This window comes from Eublepharis macularius, chromosome 7 (assembly GCF_028583425.1).
Source record: "Eublepharis macularius isolate TG4126 chromosome 7, MPM_Emac_v1.0, whole genome shotgun sequence".
Classification (NCBI taxonomy): Eukaryota; Metazoa; Chordata; class Lepidosauria; order Squamata; family Eublepharidae; genus Eublepharis; species Eublepharis macularius.
The window spans coordinates 132,531,776-132,549,570 of record NC_072796.1 but is presented as its reverse complement, the minus strand read 5'-3'; the positions used below and the strand labels follow the sequence as shown (position 1 = coordinate 132,549,570).

Sequence of the window (17,795 nt, the reverse complement as noted above, 5' to 3'; positions counted from 1 at the left end):
TCTCTCTTTCTGAACAGGTCCGCAAATAGAAGTTTGACTGACTTTTTTTTCTTTTCAAAAAGCTCTCCTCCTTGTTTGCTCTTGGTGTGCCGTAATTATGAGTTACTTCGAAATGACAATCAGCACCAGCTTAATGCTGCTAATCTTTTTGTTGTAAAATTTAGAGCATTCAAACTGCCTAAATTGGATGGAAAAGCAAAGCAATCTGATTAGTTGATTAGAAAATTCAGAGCAGGGGGAATTAACACACTATAATTAGCTGTCTGAAACTTGTCAAAGCTGGTAATAATAAAACACACACACACACACACACACACACAAGTGGGGACCTGCAAAACTCACGGGGATGGGGGGGAAGACCATCCATTCCCCCCCCCACTTGCCTGCTGGGCCATCCACTTGCCTGGGCAGCCCACCAGCAACATCACCATTCTGCTCCCCCATCCACTCCCCAGCTCCCGTAGAAGGGCAGCAGCATTAGTGTCTCCTTCCTCAACTTCCTCCCTGTACTGCAGCCCCTCCCCATCTCACGCAGGGACAGCAATGGGGGCTCCTTTCTCTACCGCTTCTCTATGGCTTATACAGCACTGGGAGGGGAGGACCGCTCCTGTCCAATCACCCATCTGTCCTCCCTACTGCTTGGTGCAGAGGGAGCAGCGGCGGCTCTTGTTCCCCCACCCATCTGCTTGTTTGCTGCCAGGCTGGCCGATGAGTGGGGCAACAACGACTTGCGCTCCTTCCCACTCACAGTGCCGCCAGCGAGGACATGGTGGTTTCCACTGCTTCTCCCCAACCAACAACCTTCAAAGGAGTGTCTTCAGGACACATGGGTTACCCCTCCTCCTCTCTTGATGGTAAGTGTACAATGTCTGTGCATGCACAAATATATACTTCTACTTTGGGGGTAGTTCAACTCACCCCCCTTTAAAAAAAAATTCAGATTTTTTTTTTGCATACCGGGGGGGGGGGGGGACGCCCTATTTTGTAGAAACAAATCTCTCTCTCTATGACCCTGATCTGCAGATTCAAGTATCTGCAGATGGGGCCACAATGAGAACTAGAAATACTGATAAATATAAATTACAGCCTTCGTCAACGTGACTCTTCTAGCTTTCCCCCCTGCTTATTTGTGGCACAAAGCTGGAAACGATCTGCATTCAAAAATTTTAGCAGCAGGTTGTCTCACTTGCACATAATGAAGTTGGCTCTGAAAGACAAGGATAATGATTTACTTATGAGTAATTTAAGGAAGTCCAAGGCGAAAGGGTAGAGCGTGCAAGGAAGAAATTTAAAATGGAGAACATTAAGCCAGCTATCACAAAATCCTTCTTAACGGTGAGATCTGTTAGACTATAATAATCTCCCCTGGGATGCTGTAGAAGCTCCGATCCACTGAATAATTTAAGGCTAAACAAAGCACTGGAAAAAGATACTCCAGCGAACAATGCCACAAAGCCCAAGACAAGATTACTTACAAGCAGTACCCAGGATGCCAAAATAAACTCCACATTAAAAACACGACAATATTGTAGACTGTCGAGCAAATGAACCTGGAGGAAGCATCCAGCAACCTCAGGGAGAGTGAAGCGTCCCAGACTGCCCTAGCAGCAGAACAGGATTAGACATAACTCTTCCAATATTACTCTGTGCGAGCAATACTGTGGGGGTCTTTTCTATTATATGCGTATGAAAGTAGGATTTAACACAGTCAAGACCTCCGGGCCTATCCACTAATTATCTGAACAATGTGCAGAACAATCCTAAGTGGGGGGAGAAAAGTGCTCAGGGAGCCCACTAGCCCATACATTGACATAAACCAGAATTACTCTGGTGCAGCTCCCCGGCAGTGCCCCATAAGTGGGCCTTAGTCATAAAGCCCTGCTCTGGCAAGGGAGTGGGCAGGCCAGGGAGCAGGCTGGGAGTTAGTTGGGTTTCTAAGCCACTCCATGCCGGATAATGCCCCCAAACAGCGGCAAACAGTTACACCATGAAAAAGGCGGCATAGCCCATAAGTGTCCACAAAAAGGGAAAAGTCAATCCTCCGCCTGCAAGGCCATGTCCAAATGACCCAGAGGAGCACCGCAAGCCCTCTCCCCAGTACTCAATCACATCCCCACCCTACACCAACCCCAGCCAGGACACCCCTGAACTCAGTAAGTAGGAGGGCGAGGCATGGGGCTCAGTCCCAGAGCTCCCTGGCGTGCACATTTCCAGAGAGTGGAACTCTGTGGCGGGAAAAGCAGAGCGGGCACTTCACAAAAATGGGTGCGGACTTACATCCCTGGGGGAGAGCAAAATCCAGAATGTTTGGCTGATATCTCTCATTGCAGACCCTCTCAGGTATCCCATCTCCAGAGACTAGGCTCAAAGGGCCGAGGACACACAGACAGGTGGTAAGCAAGAGCCGGGGATCCGCCTGCCCTGGCCTGCTCATCCAAACCTGCCTCCCTTGTTTCCCTTGCATGAGGCTGGGCGCTGCCCTCACAGTGGTGGCTCCAACAGAGGCCAGCAGCATTCGGGGTAGGAGAAAACCTGAGTTTGGCCCTCCAGGGACCATGGCCCATGTCTAGGAATGGGGCAGGCTCATGGTACTCGACAGAGAAGGCTTGGGGGGTGCTTGCAGCCCTGAAGAGGGCTGTTAGCAGACTTCCTTGAATGGACTCCCGTCCCACTGTGGGCAAAGCACAGGGAACTACTATGGGTTGGGGTGGATGCAAGCTGTTCTCTGTACCCCCTTGATAAAGTGGTTGAGCAACCCTGGGACTCATTCCCTTGTAGGATCACAGCCCAATACAGCAACAGCGGCAGACACATCTTTTGCCACCCACAGAGCACTGCCACACTGGAGTGGTAAGTATTATCTGGATGGCAGCATCGGCCTCGGTGGGGTGTCCTGTCATCCCCCCCCCCCACATCGTAGGCATATAGATCTTCCAGAGGTGCTGCAAACTTGTCTGTGGCTGACCTCAAGGCATGTGTCTCTTTCTATCTTTATGCAGGTGGCAATCCAACCAGGAGACCTGGATGCATGGCCACTGCAGTTCCCTTCACTCTGCTCAGACTCCATTTCCAGCCCGGCTCCAAGAGCATCCTCCCCCAGGCAGCAGTTCAACCTGGGAATCTGCCTCGGTTGTGAGCATGCAGCACTAGAGATGGCTCAGCCTGCCCCCTCAAGTTGGCAAGCTGGGTCCTGGGGCCTCCTTCATGATTTGCAGTTTAATAAAGTCTGGGTTGTTCCACAACTCTCTGATTGCTTTTGTGTGGACTGCAATAGGGCCTTGCCCCTCCCTGCCCCAACTCCTCCCTGCCATCCGTCACTTTCCCTTGGGCTGCACCTTCACACATCCCAGAAGGTGGGCTCTGAGTCAGGGGTGGTTGATGCTGGGGCGGCTGCGGTAGGTTTTCGAAGTGACACTTGATCTGTTGTGTTCTGCTGCACAACAGAGCAGTGGTCCAATGGCACCTTGGTGGCTGAGACCACACGTAGCTCCCCACTTCCTTCCCCCCCCACTCACAGAAACTGCAGAGGGCTGAGTGTGACATGGAGGATTGTCCAAGAGACTGAGTGGCTGCTCTGGGGAGGGGGGAGTCTCATGCTCTTCCAGAACTCTGCTGGTTTATGATAAGCCATACAGACAGTTAGCACACTGGGGGGAGGCAAGGTCAATGACAGGGTGCTAATGCCACGGATGCAGCAGAGGGGGAGTTGTAGAGCTACATCTTGGTCAAAATGATGGATCTCTGGGCCCCCCTACTGGCTAGGCCACACTGCTCTCCCCTTTGCTGTTTGGGGGAGAGGGGGCAAAAAGTCAGACCCAGGGCTTTAGCCAGCCTCTCTGTTCTGCCCATGTGGGGTTTGAACCAGGAACCCCAGCCATACTATCCCAGTGCCTTTCCCCCAAGCCATGCTGATCTGATATTCTCTGGCTTCCCGCATGGGGCTGGTGGTGACATCAGAGCTGCAGCGGGGTGTCTAGTCCTTACTGACGTGTCTCTTGGGAACCTCCTCTTCTGGCCCTGGGACTTGGGGGCTGGCCCTGCGTGTCAGGGACTGACGGTTCAAGCCTGGTCTAGATCTTTTTTGTCCCTTGACTGTTTTTGCTTTCTGGGGGAAGATAGTGTGTGGCTTGAGATGGGCACCCCGTCTGCCATTGGTGTGGGCCTCCCCTCTGCACTGGGGACAGGGCCTCTTGGGCCAAGTGCATCTGCCGGGAAACGCAGTTCCGGGGTCTTTCCACTCTGTCCACTGTCTGTCTGTGAGGGAACTGGCACTGAGAGGCCTTGGCTGCATTCGCGGCCAGATTGGCTTTGCCTATAGCTGCCACTTACAGAGCTGTCAGTGGCAGTGTTGTGTGACTGGTGGGTACTGCCAGTGTTTATATGGTGCCTGGAGAGCTTGCTCTGCTGCCTGTGCCTGGCCGGGTTCATCCATTTGCGTTATCTCCTTGCGGAAAGTTCTTAGGAAGCAAACCAGTGCTGCAGAAGCTGTGCAGGTAATAACATTATCAGGAATATCGTGACAGTGCACGCAATCTTCCCACCTTCAGACCATCTTTGACAAAGAACTGAAACGGGAGCTATAGTGAACCGGTCAGCCTGTCAGATGGTTTCCTTTCCATCCCGCACACCTTGACCTACAATTGGCATTGATGGACTTTATGCACTTTTCATTCATAACTGTTTATAAAAGCAATACTGAATGTTTGTTCATGACTGTATTGAATGCATTAGCACTTTATGTATAGGTCTGAAGGTGGGAAGATTGTGTGTACTGTTATGCTGATGGTAAATTGTGCAGACGAAATAAGAACAAGTTAATAACTTCGTAACTGTTGTATTAGTACCTTATTCCGTTAGAACTTCACGATATTCTTGATACGTTATTGCCTCTCGTGATTCTCTCTGAAGCTGTGTAGGTGTCTGTACACCTCCGTCATAGCACCCCTTAGGACTGCACTGCCCATCTCTGCACAATTATATACCAAACTCCACAAGCACATACCCACCCTAGTGGAAATCAAAGGCACTCACAAGGCTGCATTTGTGCCACAGTTCAGCAACTTCACTATGTAAGGGGCACAACTTGACCACCCAGACAATCTCCACGTGCATAACGTTAAAAAAGCAGGCTTCGAGCCCTCAAGGCAGTGTGCACACCATGTGTCCAGTACTTTCGCGAATCTTAGAAGGTGGAAATGAGGGAACCAAGCAAGCTTTCAAATAAGGAAGAGGGCAAGGCTTGTGCCCATGACTACCTGATGAGTTATGGGGATGGAGACAGATACATAACTATATTAAGGCAGCTCTCAGTGCAGAATTCTGATTCATGCTCCTTGAGCATGCACGGATCCTGGACGTATGCTACTTCCAGTATCATTTGCTCTCGCCCTTTTCACAGCCATCTGTTAAAGCCCGGCTTGGAGATTGTGTTTCTGTTGCCGTGACCTGGAAATGCAGTGCTTGTATTTCCATGCAATAACACCAGGCTGACGACACAGAAGCCGAGAAAGCCATCTGCACAGGAGCAGTGGCTGCTCAGTCCTGAAGAAGTTATCTTTCCAGGCTTTACCACCGGGGGTACCAGCTTCACTCTAGGGTCGCTGACACTGATCCGCAAGTAGTCCTACCAAACTAAATGCAGTTATTCTCCAGCAAGTTCTGTTGCTGCTGCAGCTGATTCGGATCCCGTCTTGACCCTCATCGGCCGTAGCAAGGTGCAACTGTCACATTTAACTCTAGGGCCTTGTAAATATATTGAAAAAGTTACTAGGTGAATGGAGGACCCCTGTGCAGCACCGAGTGTTCAGAGCTTTGTCTCCATTCAGCCATGGCGGTTTCTGGCTAACCTTGATCACACTGATCTTACCAAGTTTAACCTACTTGTCTCAAGTGCTGAAAAGTGCCTTGGTACAACCAACGACACTGTAGAAAACCCTGCTACCGGTAGTGCCATTCTAACCAGAGTTATGCCCTTCTGCATCCATTCAAGTTAATGTGTTTAGAAGGATATAACTCCGCTTAAGAAGGCACAGCATGGGTGGCAGCATGAGTCAGCTTAATCAACTCCGGAATAAATGGTATAAACAACCTGGCTTAGATCTGAGGCAACAAGCACATTAGGATACTCTTGATGTGGTTCTGTCCCTCCCTTTATTTTCCATCACTATTTATTTATTTAGGATATTATGATCACTCGAAGTCCTGCTCCTGACAGCTAGCTTCCTGTTAAAATAATCTAAAGAAGGTATCTGGAAAAAGGGTGCTTTGACTCAAGAAAGCCTGCACCCTGATGATCTTGTCGGCCTCTAAGCTGCCACTGGACTCAAATCCTACTGTTCCACTACAGAACTACATGAAATTAAAATAATGTTACCAAGATTAAAATAACAAGCTATTTTTTAAAAGCCCAAGGACATAAGCAGGGCCGATTCCAGACAGGCACAAATAGAGCAAGTGCTTTCACTTTTTCAGCGACCTCACTCATAAAAACCCGCAATTTCCCGTCCCAGCTTACCTGCAGTCCATGGAGCTCAGTTGCGCTCTATAAGCGGACGGTGTGAACACGGTATTGCGGGTTTGCACACTTCTGGATGCTTCGTCTCCACGGAGAGGCCCTCCCCTTTCCCTCCTTCCTTTGCCGGCCGGTCGGCAACAATATTCCCTTAATTTTTTTTTTAAACCGGGCGCCATTTGCGCAGTCGCACATTTGCGCACATCAAACTGTGCAAATGTGCACAAATGCACAAACGCACACAAAAGTCAATGCTGCATATTTGCATACCTGCACATTTGCGCAAAACACGTAAAAAATTTTTTTAAAAAAAACAAAATGCGAACCAATGAAGGCCCCCGACTTCAACTGTGACGGGGAGGAAACAACCAATCCCGGGTACCTCAGTTGGCCGTGCGAACATCCGGAAGCGGGACGGCACGGCACGCTGCGAGACAAAGCAGATGGAGACGAAAGTGAACGTGTGGCCGGTAAGCGATTATTTCCGCAGAAAAACCGCAATTTCTGGCCATCTGGAATCGGCCCAGCATAAAACTATCCACTAGCCCCCAGAGTTCTTGACAGGATGGGGAGGGCTAACAGAACAGATCTCTGGTACCGCATTTTGCTTTCTATTACAATCGCCAGCCTGTCTGGCTGACATGCCCTCGGATTCACGTGAATTTAAATTTGACTTCAGTACAGCAGAAGTCAGCTTAAACTGAATCAAGGAATCATGGTTCTGCTACAATTTTTGCTAGTTTGCTCAGAAGGGTGTTGTATCTGAACTTAGCAGCTGGGTAAATCCAAAAGAAAAAAAAGTTTGCAACATTTTAAGGACATAAAAGGACTACATGAAATAGTGGCAGAGGCTTGTCCCCTCATCGTTCCCAAAGCTCTGAATAAAGTGGTCCCTATTTTTATCTTGTCACTTGGTCCACCTGCATGATTCTTCATTTCCGATATAAAAATTAAACACCTTGTATCAGAGCACGGCAATAACGATAATAAGAACAACGTTTGAGCGTGGCAAGATCTCCGCATAAAGTTCTGAAAAGGCTGCAATTTGGTAGCCACGTAACCCAAGGCAGAGAGAATAAGCCAACCCCCCAATACCAACATACACTCCATCTAGCCACGCTTACCAGAGACATACCCCCATTTGCCCTAGAAAATGATTGCCCTGCTTTTACAGTTGGAGATTTTAAGGGTGTTCTAGGAATGCGGCACAAACATGGACAAGATTTGCCATTCTTGTGCTAATTCTTTTGAGCAGCAGCTGGCTACATCTACCGCATACATGCATATTAACATCAATAATACAATTAGAGGATAATCATATTTGCTTTTTATGCTACAAATGCTGTTATTTTTAACTAATGTGACTTAACTCAGCCTGTGGGAAAGAAGTCGATTCTCCTGCTGCCTAGACAATCAAGTCCTAGTACACCTTTATAACCACTGACACAACCAGCTATCGAGATCACACTGCTCCAAAAGTAGATGTTTAGTGGGCACATTCATCTGTTTAAGACTCTACCATTATAGTCTAAAATCTAGAGGAGTTAGCTGTGTTAGTCTGCAGTAGAAAAATAGAAAAGAGCGCAGTAGCACCTTCAAGACTAACCAACTTTATTGTAGCCTAAGCTTCCGAGAGCCACAGCTCTCTTTGTCAGAGTCTAAAAGTTCAATTTACCACAAATCAAGACCAGATGATTTGTCTGAAGAGCAGTATAATCTGGCCAGCACTGAAGAAAACCCATTGCTTGCTTTAATAATTAATTCAGATTTTTAAGTTCATAAGTTTAACTGTTTTTGCATATCCAGAATAGGCCTTTTTTAAAAATCGATTTTAATTGGTCAAAGATTCATAAATATTCGACGGGCCTCGTATTTACTGGTTTAGTAAAAACCTATTCTGCATTAATAAAGTGAGGAAGTTTCAGACTTTCCATTCATTGATGTAAGGGCATGATGTATGAGAGCGTGCATTCTGATGTAAGCCTTCCTTACGGGACGTCTTCCCCAAATAAATACGGCGATCTTTCTTCCATTAGATGTGGAGAAGGCAGCACAATCTAAAATAATATAGTTGTTTATCTGAGGACCAGGATCCCGAGAGAGAGAGAGAGAGACTGAGTTTGGGGAGGGGGATTTTTTTTTCCAGCCATTGCATTCACTTGTAATGCTTTTCTTTAGGTGGTCGTGAGGGACCGAAGAATGACTCATACCGTAACATAATACATTTTTAAAACCTTCCAAAATTAATGAAGCTATTTCTTGCCAAACAAGGCGCTAATTTGGAAGGGATTTCTTTTAATCTTGTTTTTCTGTTGCAGAGAAGTTATGTGGTGCTATTGTACTTCTATGCAGAGAGGCAAGGGGAAAAAATACATGCGCCTGCTTGCAACTTTACAGCTGCGCGGAGCTCAGGTGGTCAGGGAGAGAAAACGTCAGACTGCACAGCAGCTCCCATACTGCTTACATGATACAGAGCTCAGGGCAGCAGTCTTAACTTACAATTTCCACATATTTCTGAGCACAGATAAACATGAAAGTGTTTTAACATTTCTCTTAAACCAAAGGTCAAAGGTTTTATTTTAGACTAGTTAAGTAGAATCATGTCTACTATGAGAATTGTTATGCATTATACATCTAAGTTAACTAGGAGGCTCCAATTGATTCAAAATGCTGCGGCTCAACTATTATCAGGTATGAGCAGGAGCTTGAACATCACTCCCATCCTACAGTCACTCCCCATTGGCAACCTATCAGTTACAGAGCTCAGTTCAAGGTATTGGTTATTACATACGAAGCTCTTCACGGCCTTGGTCCAGCATACCTATGGGACCACCTCCCTCCCTATGTCCCTCCACGGCAGCTTCACTCATCTGAACAGGGTCTCTTGCCGGTGCCAGCCTGTACATGGGTGAAATCAACAGCAGCCCGTACATGGGCTTTCTCTGTGGTGGCCCCTATACCCTATGGAACAGCCTGCCTGAGGAGGTCAGGAGAGGCCCCACCCTCCTGGCTTTCCACAAACGATGCAAAACCGAATTATTCAAAAAGGCTTTTTTCTCAGCTAGGAGGGCAGTATTGTAGGAAAGGGGTTCCAGATGTTTCACTAATGAGTTAGAGACCATAGACTTCACCATTATGTTGCCTTACATATTATCTGTTGCTTTAAATAAGTACTCCTATATACTACCTGTGCCTCATGTTGTTTAATGTCAGTCCTAGAATTGATTATGTTCTGTTTCAGCAATTCTTCAACCCCATATTGGATCCGTGCTAATGCTATGTCTTTGTAAACTTATATACATTTACCCTATGACATTGCTTATAGAAATCTTCTTGACACTGTATGGAAATGTCTGCCCTTGTCCTTTCTTCTAGTTGTACTAATCTCACACTATGTAATCCAACTTGAGTCTCAGTGAGAAAGGCAGAATATAAATGACATAAATAAAATAAACATAAAGGAAACTATTAGATTTGTTTTACTAAGGACATCAGCTTTTGAAGCCAGAACAAGATGCTGCAAAGAAAATCAGTGAATAACCGGAGGAACAGAACCTGTAAAAGCAGAACTGTAGTTTCGCAAGGGCACCAGACTTTCCCTATGTTCATCTGTGAAATGTGAGAAGGTAGAACCAGAATACTAATTCATATGACTATGGCAGAAGAAATACTAGATAGCTTAATACCTGCAGTAGTGCTTCCACTTCTTTGTCCATAAAAGAGAGTTACGGGGCCTTCCTATTTCATCGGAATGGAACGGAAAGGGCAAGTTAAGACACGGGTGCCTCTGTAAACAGCTTCCCCATGTCTTCTTACATTTTGCCCTGGCGATGCATAGCAATACTGAACTCCCAACGTAACAACACTGAATTGTGAGTTTTGCAATCTCAAGCAGCAGCTGACATTGAAATGGAACAGGGGTGGGAAAACTCACACTGCGGTGAAGTCCTGTCACACATTAGCAAAGGGAGAAGGGAGCAGGGAGGAAGAATCACAGGGGCTGTTTTGTCGTTCTGTGCGGCAGTCATGCATCTGCCGTTGTATTGCCACTGATGCGGCAGCCGACATCCATAAGGAAAGGATGCCACGAGGGATTATGGTTAAAGACAGACATATCAGTAATGACTTGGTGCTTGCACAGGGGACTGCCTTTACCTTTTATATGACGGGAGGTGAACCAGCATGCATGCAGAAAACTGAAGGAGATGGGGTAATATATAGACTTTGGTTTCTGTTTGCTTTTAGTCTCCCCAGACTACACTAGGATCAGCAAAGAAAGGCATACAAAGCAGAAAAGTGCAAACTAATGATCTTCAGCTAGCAATTTTACCTTTGCCTTGTCCCTCATGGATCCTTTTCCCAATATTGACATTTTTGTCAATGTCTCTTCTTGCAAGCGCTTCAGAGAATTGCCACGCGGGCCCAGAAGTTTCCCCACGAAGTTGAACTGAAAGACAAAATAAGCGACAAAAAGAGACAATAAAAAACTATCCGTAATACTGAAGAGCTGCAGAGTGGCTTTCGAGTCTTGCCAGGTATGAAAAACGGCGCTGAAAACAGCATTTGGCTGTTTCTGCAAAACAAAGACGCAGATTTGGTTGTAAATTTTACAGCCACTGAACAGGAAGGAGAAATGCACAGAAAAGTTACCGCTGTCTCCGTATTTAGCTGTACCTAGATCTGCATTCAAAAGTTGGTCAATGGGAAAAGCATTTCAAACAGAGGTTGCAACCAACAAAAATTAGAAATTTTACACACGAGTGTCACAATTTACATGACAAATGTATGTATCCGTGACTCAAACACCAGCTCAAATGACACCTCCCATTGCTACTGGCAACTACAGATGCTGCTAAGATGCTTGAAGGCAACATCTAGGACTTAATGGAGATTCTTCTGGGAACCCTGCCTGACAGGTAAATCTGGGCCAGGGAGAGGAGTGGTAGTAGTCATGTTCCATGGAGAGGCAGCAGAGATGTCAAAATGAGTTCTGATCAGAAAGGAGCAGGTCTGGGGGAAAAAACACAGAGCCTGACTTAAAAATTATTGGAAGTCTTATTAGGATACCAAATTCAAAGAGTCTGACACAGTTTCTACAAGGAATAGATCCAAATCAGAGTCAAGCTGCGGCTGGATCACATCAATGGCGCATGAAGCCCAGCGTGCTGTTTCACGTGGTGGCCTATCAGATGTCCCAGGAAGGCCTACAAGCAGGACAAAGGTCAACACCTCTTTGATTGTTTAAATACTTCTTTAGATGGGCCAAACACGACTGATAGGAAGGGGGCTACCAAAACCTTCAGTAGTAAACATGCCTGCTGAAAATATGGCAACACAGACTTCAGTTGCTTATGTCTATGACCAAGTTCCAATGCAATGTGTACAGAAATAGAAGGCAAGGCCTAGGGAGTGGAAACAAACAAGAAAAACTATCAAGAATAAATGTGGACTGACTTGTACAAAAAGACTACACAATTCACTGAGGGGTATCTGACAGGAATAAGCATCAATCGAGAGAGCACCTTGCAATGGAGAAGTTTACTTGAGATGAGAGGCAGGGTATTTCAGCGAGCTTTGCCAGTCATCATTTGGCTAGAAATGTCTTTCATTACAGCATCATCCACTTCTTTATGGAACTACACCCCTTCCATTTCAATAGGTTTTCCTTGGGAAGGATAAAAATCTTAATCTGTCTTCTTGAGCTACTCAGTACATCCATCTACCCTCATCAGTGATCACGAACATGGCGGCTGTGGGTGCCATGGCACCCACCAATGTACTTCCTAGTGCCCACTTTATTCTTTGCCAAAACATTTCCCTAAAGCAAAGAGCCTATTCTAGCTTTACCCCCAAAATACTGGAGTAAGAGGTGCTTAATTAAAAAAAAAAGCCTGGGGGTCACCATTGTGTATACAGGGAGTATTCAATTGACAGGGAGTATTCAACTGGAAATAGCAGTCTCCATCACAGGAGGATGATCAGCTTGGAGCTTCCTAACACCATCTGAAACATTCCAGTGTTTTGTGATTGGATTTAGTCGATAGAGCAGCCCATTTTGTACTGGTCTGACCCACTCAATAGAAGCTATTTTGCTGTGGCACTCACTATCTGGTCTAAACATTCTTAAGGTGACCATGGGCTCAATGAAGTTGAGGACTTCATCTCTACATCCCCCTCTGATGGAAAGAGTGAATTCAGGAGGTTCCCTTATACCATCCCTTGCTGCATAGTTAAGACTGCTCTGTTCCAGAAGGAATTAAGATGGCTCTGCTGATTTCTGCCTCCTTTTTCCTTATAATGTATTAGGTTATTTTTGCTAGTTACATTTGAGATTGGTGTTTTAACGTTTTGTTGGCTGCCTTGAGTTTCCTAATGGCAAAAAGCTGGGATTAAAATGGTTTCGACTGTTTGCTGTAGGAGAGCCAGTTTGGTGTAGTGGCTAAGAGCGTGGGACTATAATCTGGAGTACTGGGTTTGATTCCCCACTCTTCCACTTTGAAGCCAGCTGGGTGAACTTGGGTGAGTCACAGTTTCTAGGAGCTCTCTCAGCCCCACCCACCTCACAGGGTGTTTGTTGATAATAATAATAATATACTTTGGGATAACAACAACACTCTTTGTAAACCGCTCTGAGTGGGTGTTAAGTTGTCCTGAAGGGTGGTATATACCGACCAAGCATCTACACAGGGCTGGATCTAGGGTTGCCAGCATCCAGGGCAACCCAAGTCTGGCCCCCCTGTGCACACGCGCAACATGAGCGCACTCCTAGTGCTACGTGATGATGTCACTTCTGTGATGTCATCACCCAGGGCGGAGCGTGCCACCTTGCAGCAAGCCGGCTGCCCCCGCACACCGTGGAGCTGGCGGCAGCAGCGCAGGTGGGGACGCTGCCCGTGCCATTTGCCTGCCCCACTGAGACAGCGGCTGGCTTGCTACATGCCCCCTGTCCTGCAGGGTAGGTGAATGGCGCGGGCAGCCTCCCAGGCACCTGCGCTGCCACCGCCATTTCCACAGTGCGCCGGGGCCGCCAGCTTGCTGCGCACCCCCTGCCCTCGGGGCAGGCGAATGGCGTGGGCGGGATCCCAGCCCTCTGCTCAGCTGCCCGCGCGCTTCTGGCAGCTGGCAGCTGTGCCTGGCACCCCCTCTTTGGCAGCACCGGGGGCAGACTACCCCCCTGTCGATCCGGCCCTGCATCTACATTGCCCTCTTTTATGCACCAGCTGAAAAAGTTTTTATGACCAAGCCATTGGTGGCTTCCAGACTTGATTCCTATTCTCATTTCTTGTTTTTATGAACTAAAGTTTTTCCACTCTTGGTCAACAGCTGATATGCAAGTCTCTGTTTGGTAGAACGATCCAGAGGAGTTAGCCGTGTTATTCTGTAGTTGCAAAACAGCAGAGTCCAGTAGCACCTTTAAAACTAACCAACTTTATTGTAGCATAAGCTTCATCAGATGCATCTGATGAAGAGAGCTGTGATTCTCAAAAGCTTATGCTACAATAAAGTTGGTTAGTCTTAAAGGTGCTACTGGACTCTTTACTATTTTGGTAAAAAGGTGAGCTACAAATGCTCTAAATAAATAAACGGGAACAAATCATTTCCACAATGGAGGGAAACGAGTTGTGATTCTCCCAGGATCTGCATGGGGACCATGAGATCCTAATTTTTCAATCGGGGATGAATGGTGAGGTGCTCAGATTTGCAAATAAATAGTAATTCAGGATGTTAAAAGACAACGTAGATTCCAAAGACCTTCAGAAGGATCTTTTCGAACTTGGTGACCAGGAAACAGGGTAAATTAGGTTAAATGTAAAGAAGTGTAAAGCAATGAATGGGGAGAGAGGGATCCTATCTTTTTTTTAATGATGATTTCATTTGAACTAGCTGCAAGTATCTAGGGGACGCTTCACTAGTGGTGGACGCATCACTGAAAAGAGTCTTCTCTGTGTGGCAGTAGCACCAAGACAAAGTCAAATTCATATTGGATTAAAAGCACTGGAATTGAAGTGTCCAGTACCATATTTTTGAAAATATAATCTTGTGACCACACTGGGAATTAACTAGATAGATGTGGAATGCTGTGCACTGTAGTGGCAGCCTCATCTATGCTAGTTTTCAAATTTGTGGCTACTGTGCCCTATTGTAACAGTTTTCACAGAATGGTCCAACTGTTGGTCATATTGTATTTTTGCTCTGTGAATGTCCTAGCTATTGATTACATTGTATTCACTTGCAGCATGTAATCCACTTTGGATCTCATTGAGAAAGGCGGACTATAAAAGAACAACAATAATACAGAACTGGAAACGGCATAGAAAAATAGCACCTGGAGTCATCATGGTGTTAGAATACCTGCCCTATGTGGAAAGTCTCATGTTTGGAGTGCACAGGCTTGAGGCGGTAACTAAGGAAAGATATGCTATAGGTTCACAAAGTTACAAATCATCAAGACAGTGAGATTTCTCTGACAACACTAGAACTTGGGGTCATCCAATTAAACTGATTCAGGACAGACAAGTGGATGTTCTTTTTGGCACAAGACATAATTAACTTGTGGAATTCACTGCCACAGGATGAGGTGATGGCCGCTAAGATAAATTTTGAGAAGGATAAAGGAGATCCAAAATCAATAGCTATTAGCTATACAGCTAAATGAGCCACCATGTTCAGGGACAGTATACCTCTGGTAGGGGGACACGCAGTAGGGAAGAGCTTTTTCCTTCTTCCTCTGCACCTGGCTGCGCACTGGTGGATACAGAATGTGAAATTAGATGGATCCTCATTACAGTCTTTGGTGGCTTGGCTTGTGTGTGTTTTTTTTAAAGTTCTAACCATAAACGATGAAAACATGTAAATGACGTTTTCTTGCTTATATTGAGCATCCATTGCATGTTGAACTAGCCACTCCTGGATGCAGCCAATGTTATGAAAAAGCAAAGACTTAAAGATATTTTCTTCTTCTGAGCAACTTCTGGCTTGGGAACAATCTGCTCCTTCTCTGTGAAGATCATCTCAATGTGGCAAGGAGAACTCATATACGGGTTAATGCAACCATGAGCCCTGTAGGTTCACCTCCACATTTTGGGAGCTTTGTTGACCTGAATGTGCTCAATTACTAGAGAATCCACATCCAGACCCTTCGGCATTGCTCGCAGAATTCTTGAGCATATGCAGGAGGAACTGAGCACTCTTCTTTGGCCAGCACCCGTGTGTCCACTGCTGGGCCTGAACACATTTGCCAAACCTTCCATTGTAGAGACGAAAGGGAACACACTGTTTCTTCAATGTCACATCTTCTGAGTATTTGGTGGTCTTCCAAATGTGCATACCCTTGATAGCTTGGGCTGTCTCATGCATATTCTTGAAGTGGACTCAAAGGTTGGAGACCCTTGACTTGCATGACTTTGTGAGGTTCTTTGGATCAAGCAAGCAGAGAACCATTTTCAGAAGTTAACTGAAGGCAATCACTACCGCCAGAGGAAAAAAGACCATAAAAGCACTCGTGGCATCTTGTCATGAGGAACTGGGGTGGGGTGGGGAGTACCTGCTGTTATACTGCAGGAGCAAATCATAATATTCATCATGAGAAGCCGAAGCAGTAAAAGTATTGAGACTTTTCTCAAAAGCGAAGAGTATAACTGGGCCTCAGGCCCCCTGGGCCCTCAAAACCAAGCCAGTCTGGAGCCCATGCAGGGCTGATGAGGTCATAACACGGCTGTAAGCGGGATTGCTTAGCAAGAGCTCAGTGATCAGAAAGTGGGTGCAGGCTCATGTGCTCCGCCACTGCTCCCGCATACATTCCAACTTACCCTGGGCCACGTTATTCCTGGTTAAGAGAAATGAAGTCAGTCCAAAACTAGACCGTGGCATGTGCCTCAGGGATTGACTTTGGTTAGATGTAAGGCTGACTCACAGTAAGGGGGTAGGGGAGAACGGAAGGATTTTTTGAGCGAGTAGAGAACTAACTGCACAAAGGCCTGAAACCCACTCCTGATCCTTGCTCAGCTTGCATGATGTGTGCACCTGCCCTTAGTTGCCCTAGGTTCTCCATGGAATTCTGGGAATTACGGTTGTGTAAGAACACCAGAGAGCTGACAGCTTCAAGTAATAATAACAAACTCAGATTCCCAGGACTCTGTAAGGAAAATGATGACAGCTAAGCCAGGGTCTTTTTTGATTGTTTAGTAGAGGTAGCCTCAGACAATTAGCAAGAGCTCTTAAAAAAAGAGAGAGAGACACATCAATAATGCCTCGTCAACAATTCCCCTCATTTTATTAAAAACAATAATTGCTTAAATTGGTGCTCCATAGTTAACTTACATAAAGATCTACTTTTCAGTTTAATGGAAGAGCGGTCAATATATTTCAAAGCCTGTCACGATTTAACGATTACAAGGCTTCTTTTGCAGTAATAGAGCAGTCTGAAATACACAGCCAGGTATGCTATTAAGGGAAAGCAATATAAATAAATCTTCAGTGCATTCCTAAATGAGGGATTATTCATTTACAGTAAACCATGCAGGAAATCTATTTCACGATGTCAAGCAGCTGTTCTGAGATATAAATCTGAGGACAGAACATTCATACAGACCCAAAATATCAATTAGGAAATATCAAACCTTTTGTTCTGTTACTTCATGTAAGCAGTTTGGAAAGCCATGAACTTTTCATTTTTTTAAAAAAAGGACACACAGTAATAACAATGCTGCTCTTTGCAGTCTTCCCACATAACCGCAGCACTGTGAACAGTGTTTACAATCTAAAATATAGATTTTAATGCATAATTAATTGCTGTTGTTGAACTCGTCTTCCCTTTGATATCAATAAAGATATCTCTTTCCCCACTTGGCTTTTCCTGCTAGGAGACATCGGATAACAAGAGAAAAACTGAAGCTACTCCATACAGAAACGAAGAAGAGAGACAGTCCACTCGTTAAAACAGATCTTGCACAGCTGTCCCTCCAAATGTCAATAACATTGCTAAGAAATAATTGGAAAGGGAGCTGGTGAGCAACCAAATGAGGCCTTAATGTTCCAAGCAGGGACTGGCTGCAGACCTTAGGTTCACATGCTCTTCCCCGAGCAGCAGTATCCAGATCGAAGACTTCCTGGTCAGTTTCTTCTGACCTCCCAGTTGAATGAAAATTCAAACTTCAATTCATTCATTTGCCAGTATTAGTATTAGAGATGGGCACGAACCTGGAAAATGGCGGTTTGTGGTTCGTCATGTTTCACTAACTATGAACCACCAAGAAATTGCCCGGTTCGTAAACCGACTCATTTG

At 45.8% G+C, this 17,795-nt stretch overlaps 1 protein-coding gene and 1 pseudogene across 2 annotated transcripts in view; both read right to left on the bottom strand.

Moving 5' to 3' along the window:
- The window catches only part of KHDRBS3 (KH RNA binding domain containing, signal transduction associated 3), a 178,924-nt gene that overhangs the window by 75,580 nt on the left and 85,549 nt on the right, over positions 1–17,795 (bottom strand). For both annotated transcript variants that reach the window (XR_008597424.1, XM_054985168.1), the window contains exon 3: positions 10,842–10,958. Coding sequence is in view for 1 of the 2 variants with exons in the window: in XM_054985168.1 (XP_054841143.1) it covers positions 10,842–10,958 (117 nt within the window). In the remaining variant the exon portion in view is untranslated. The remainder of the gene's footprint in view (positions 1–10,841; positions 10,959–17,795) is intronic.
- Positions 15,409–15,952, bottom strand: LOC129333280 (60S ribosomal protein L17-like; annotated as a pseudogene).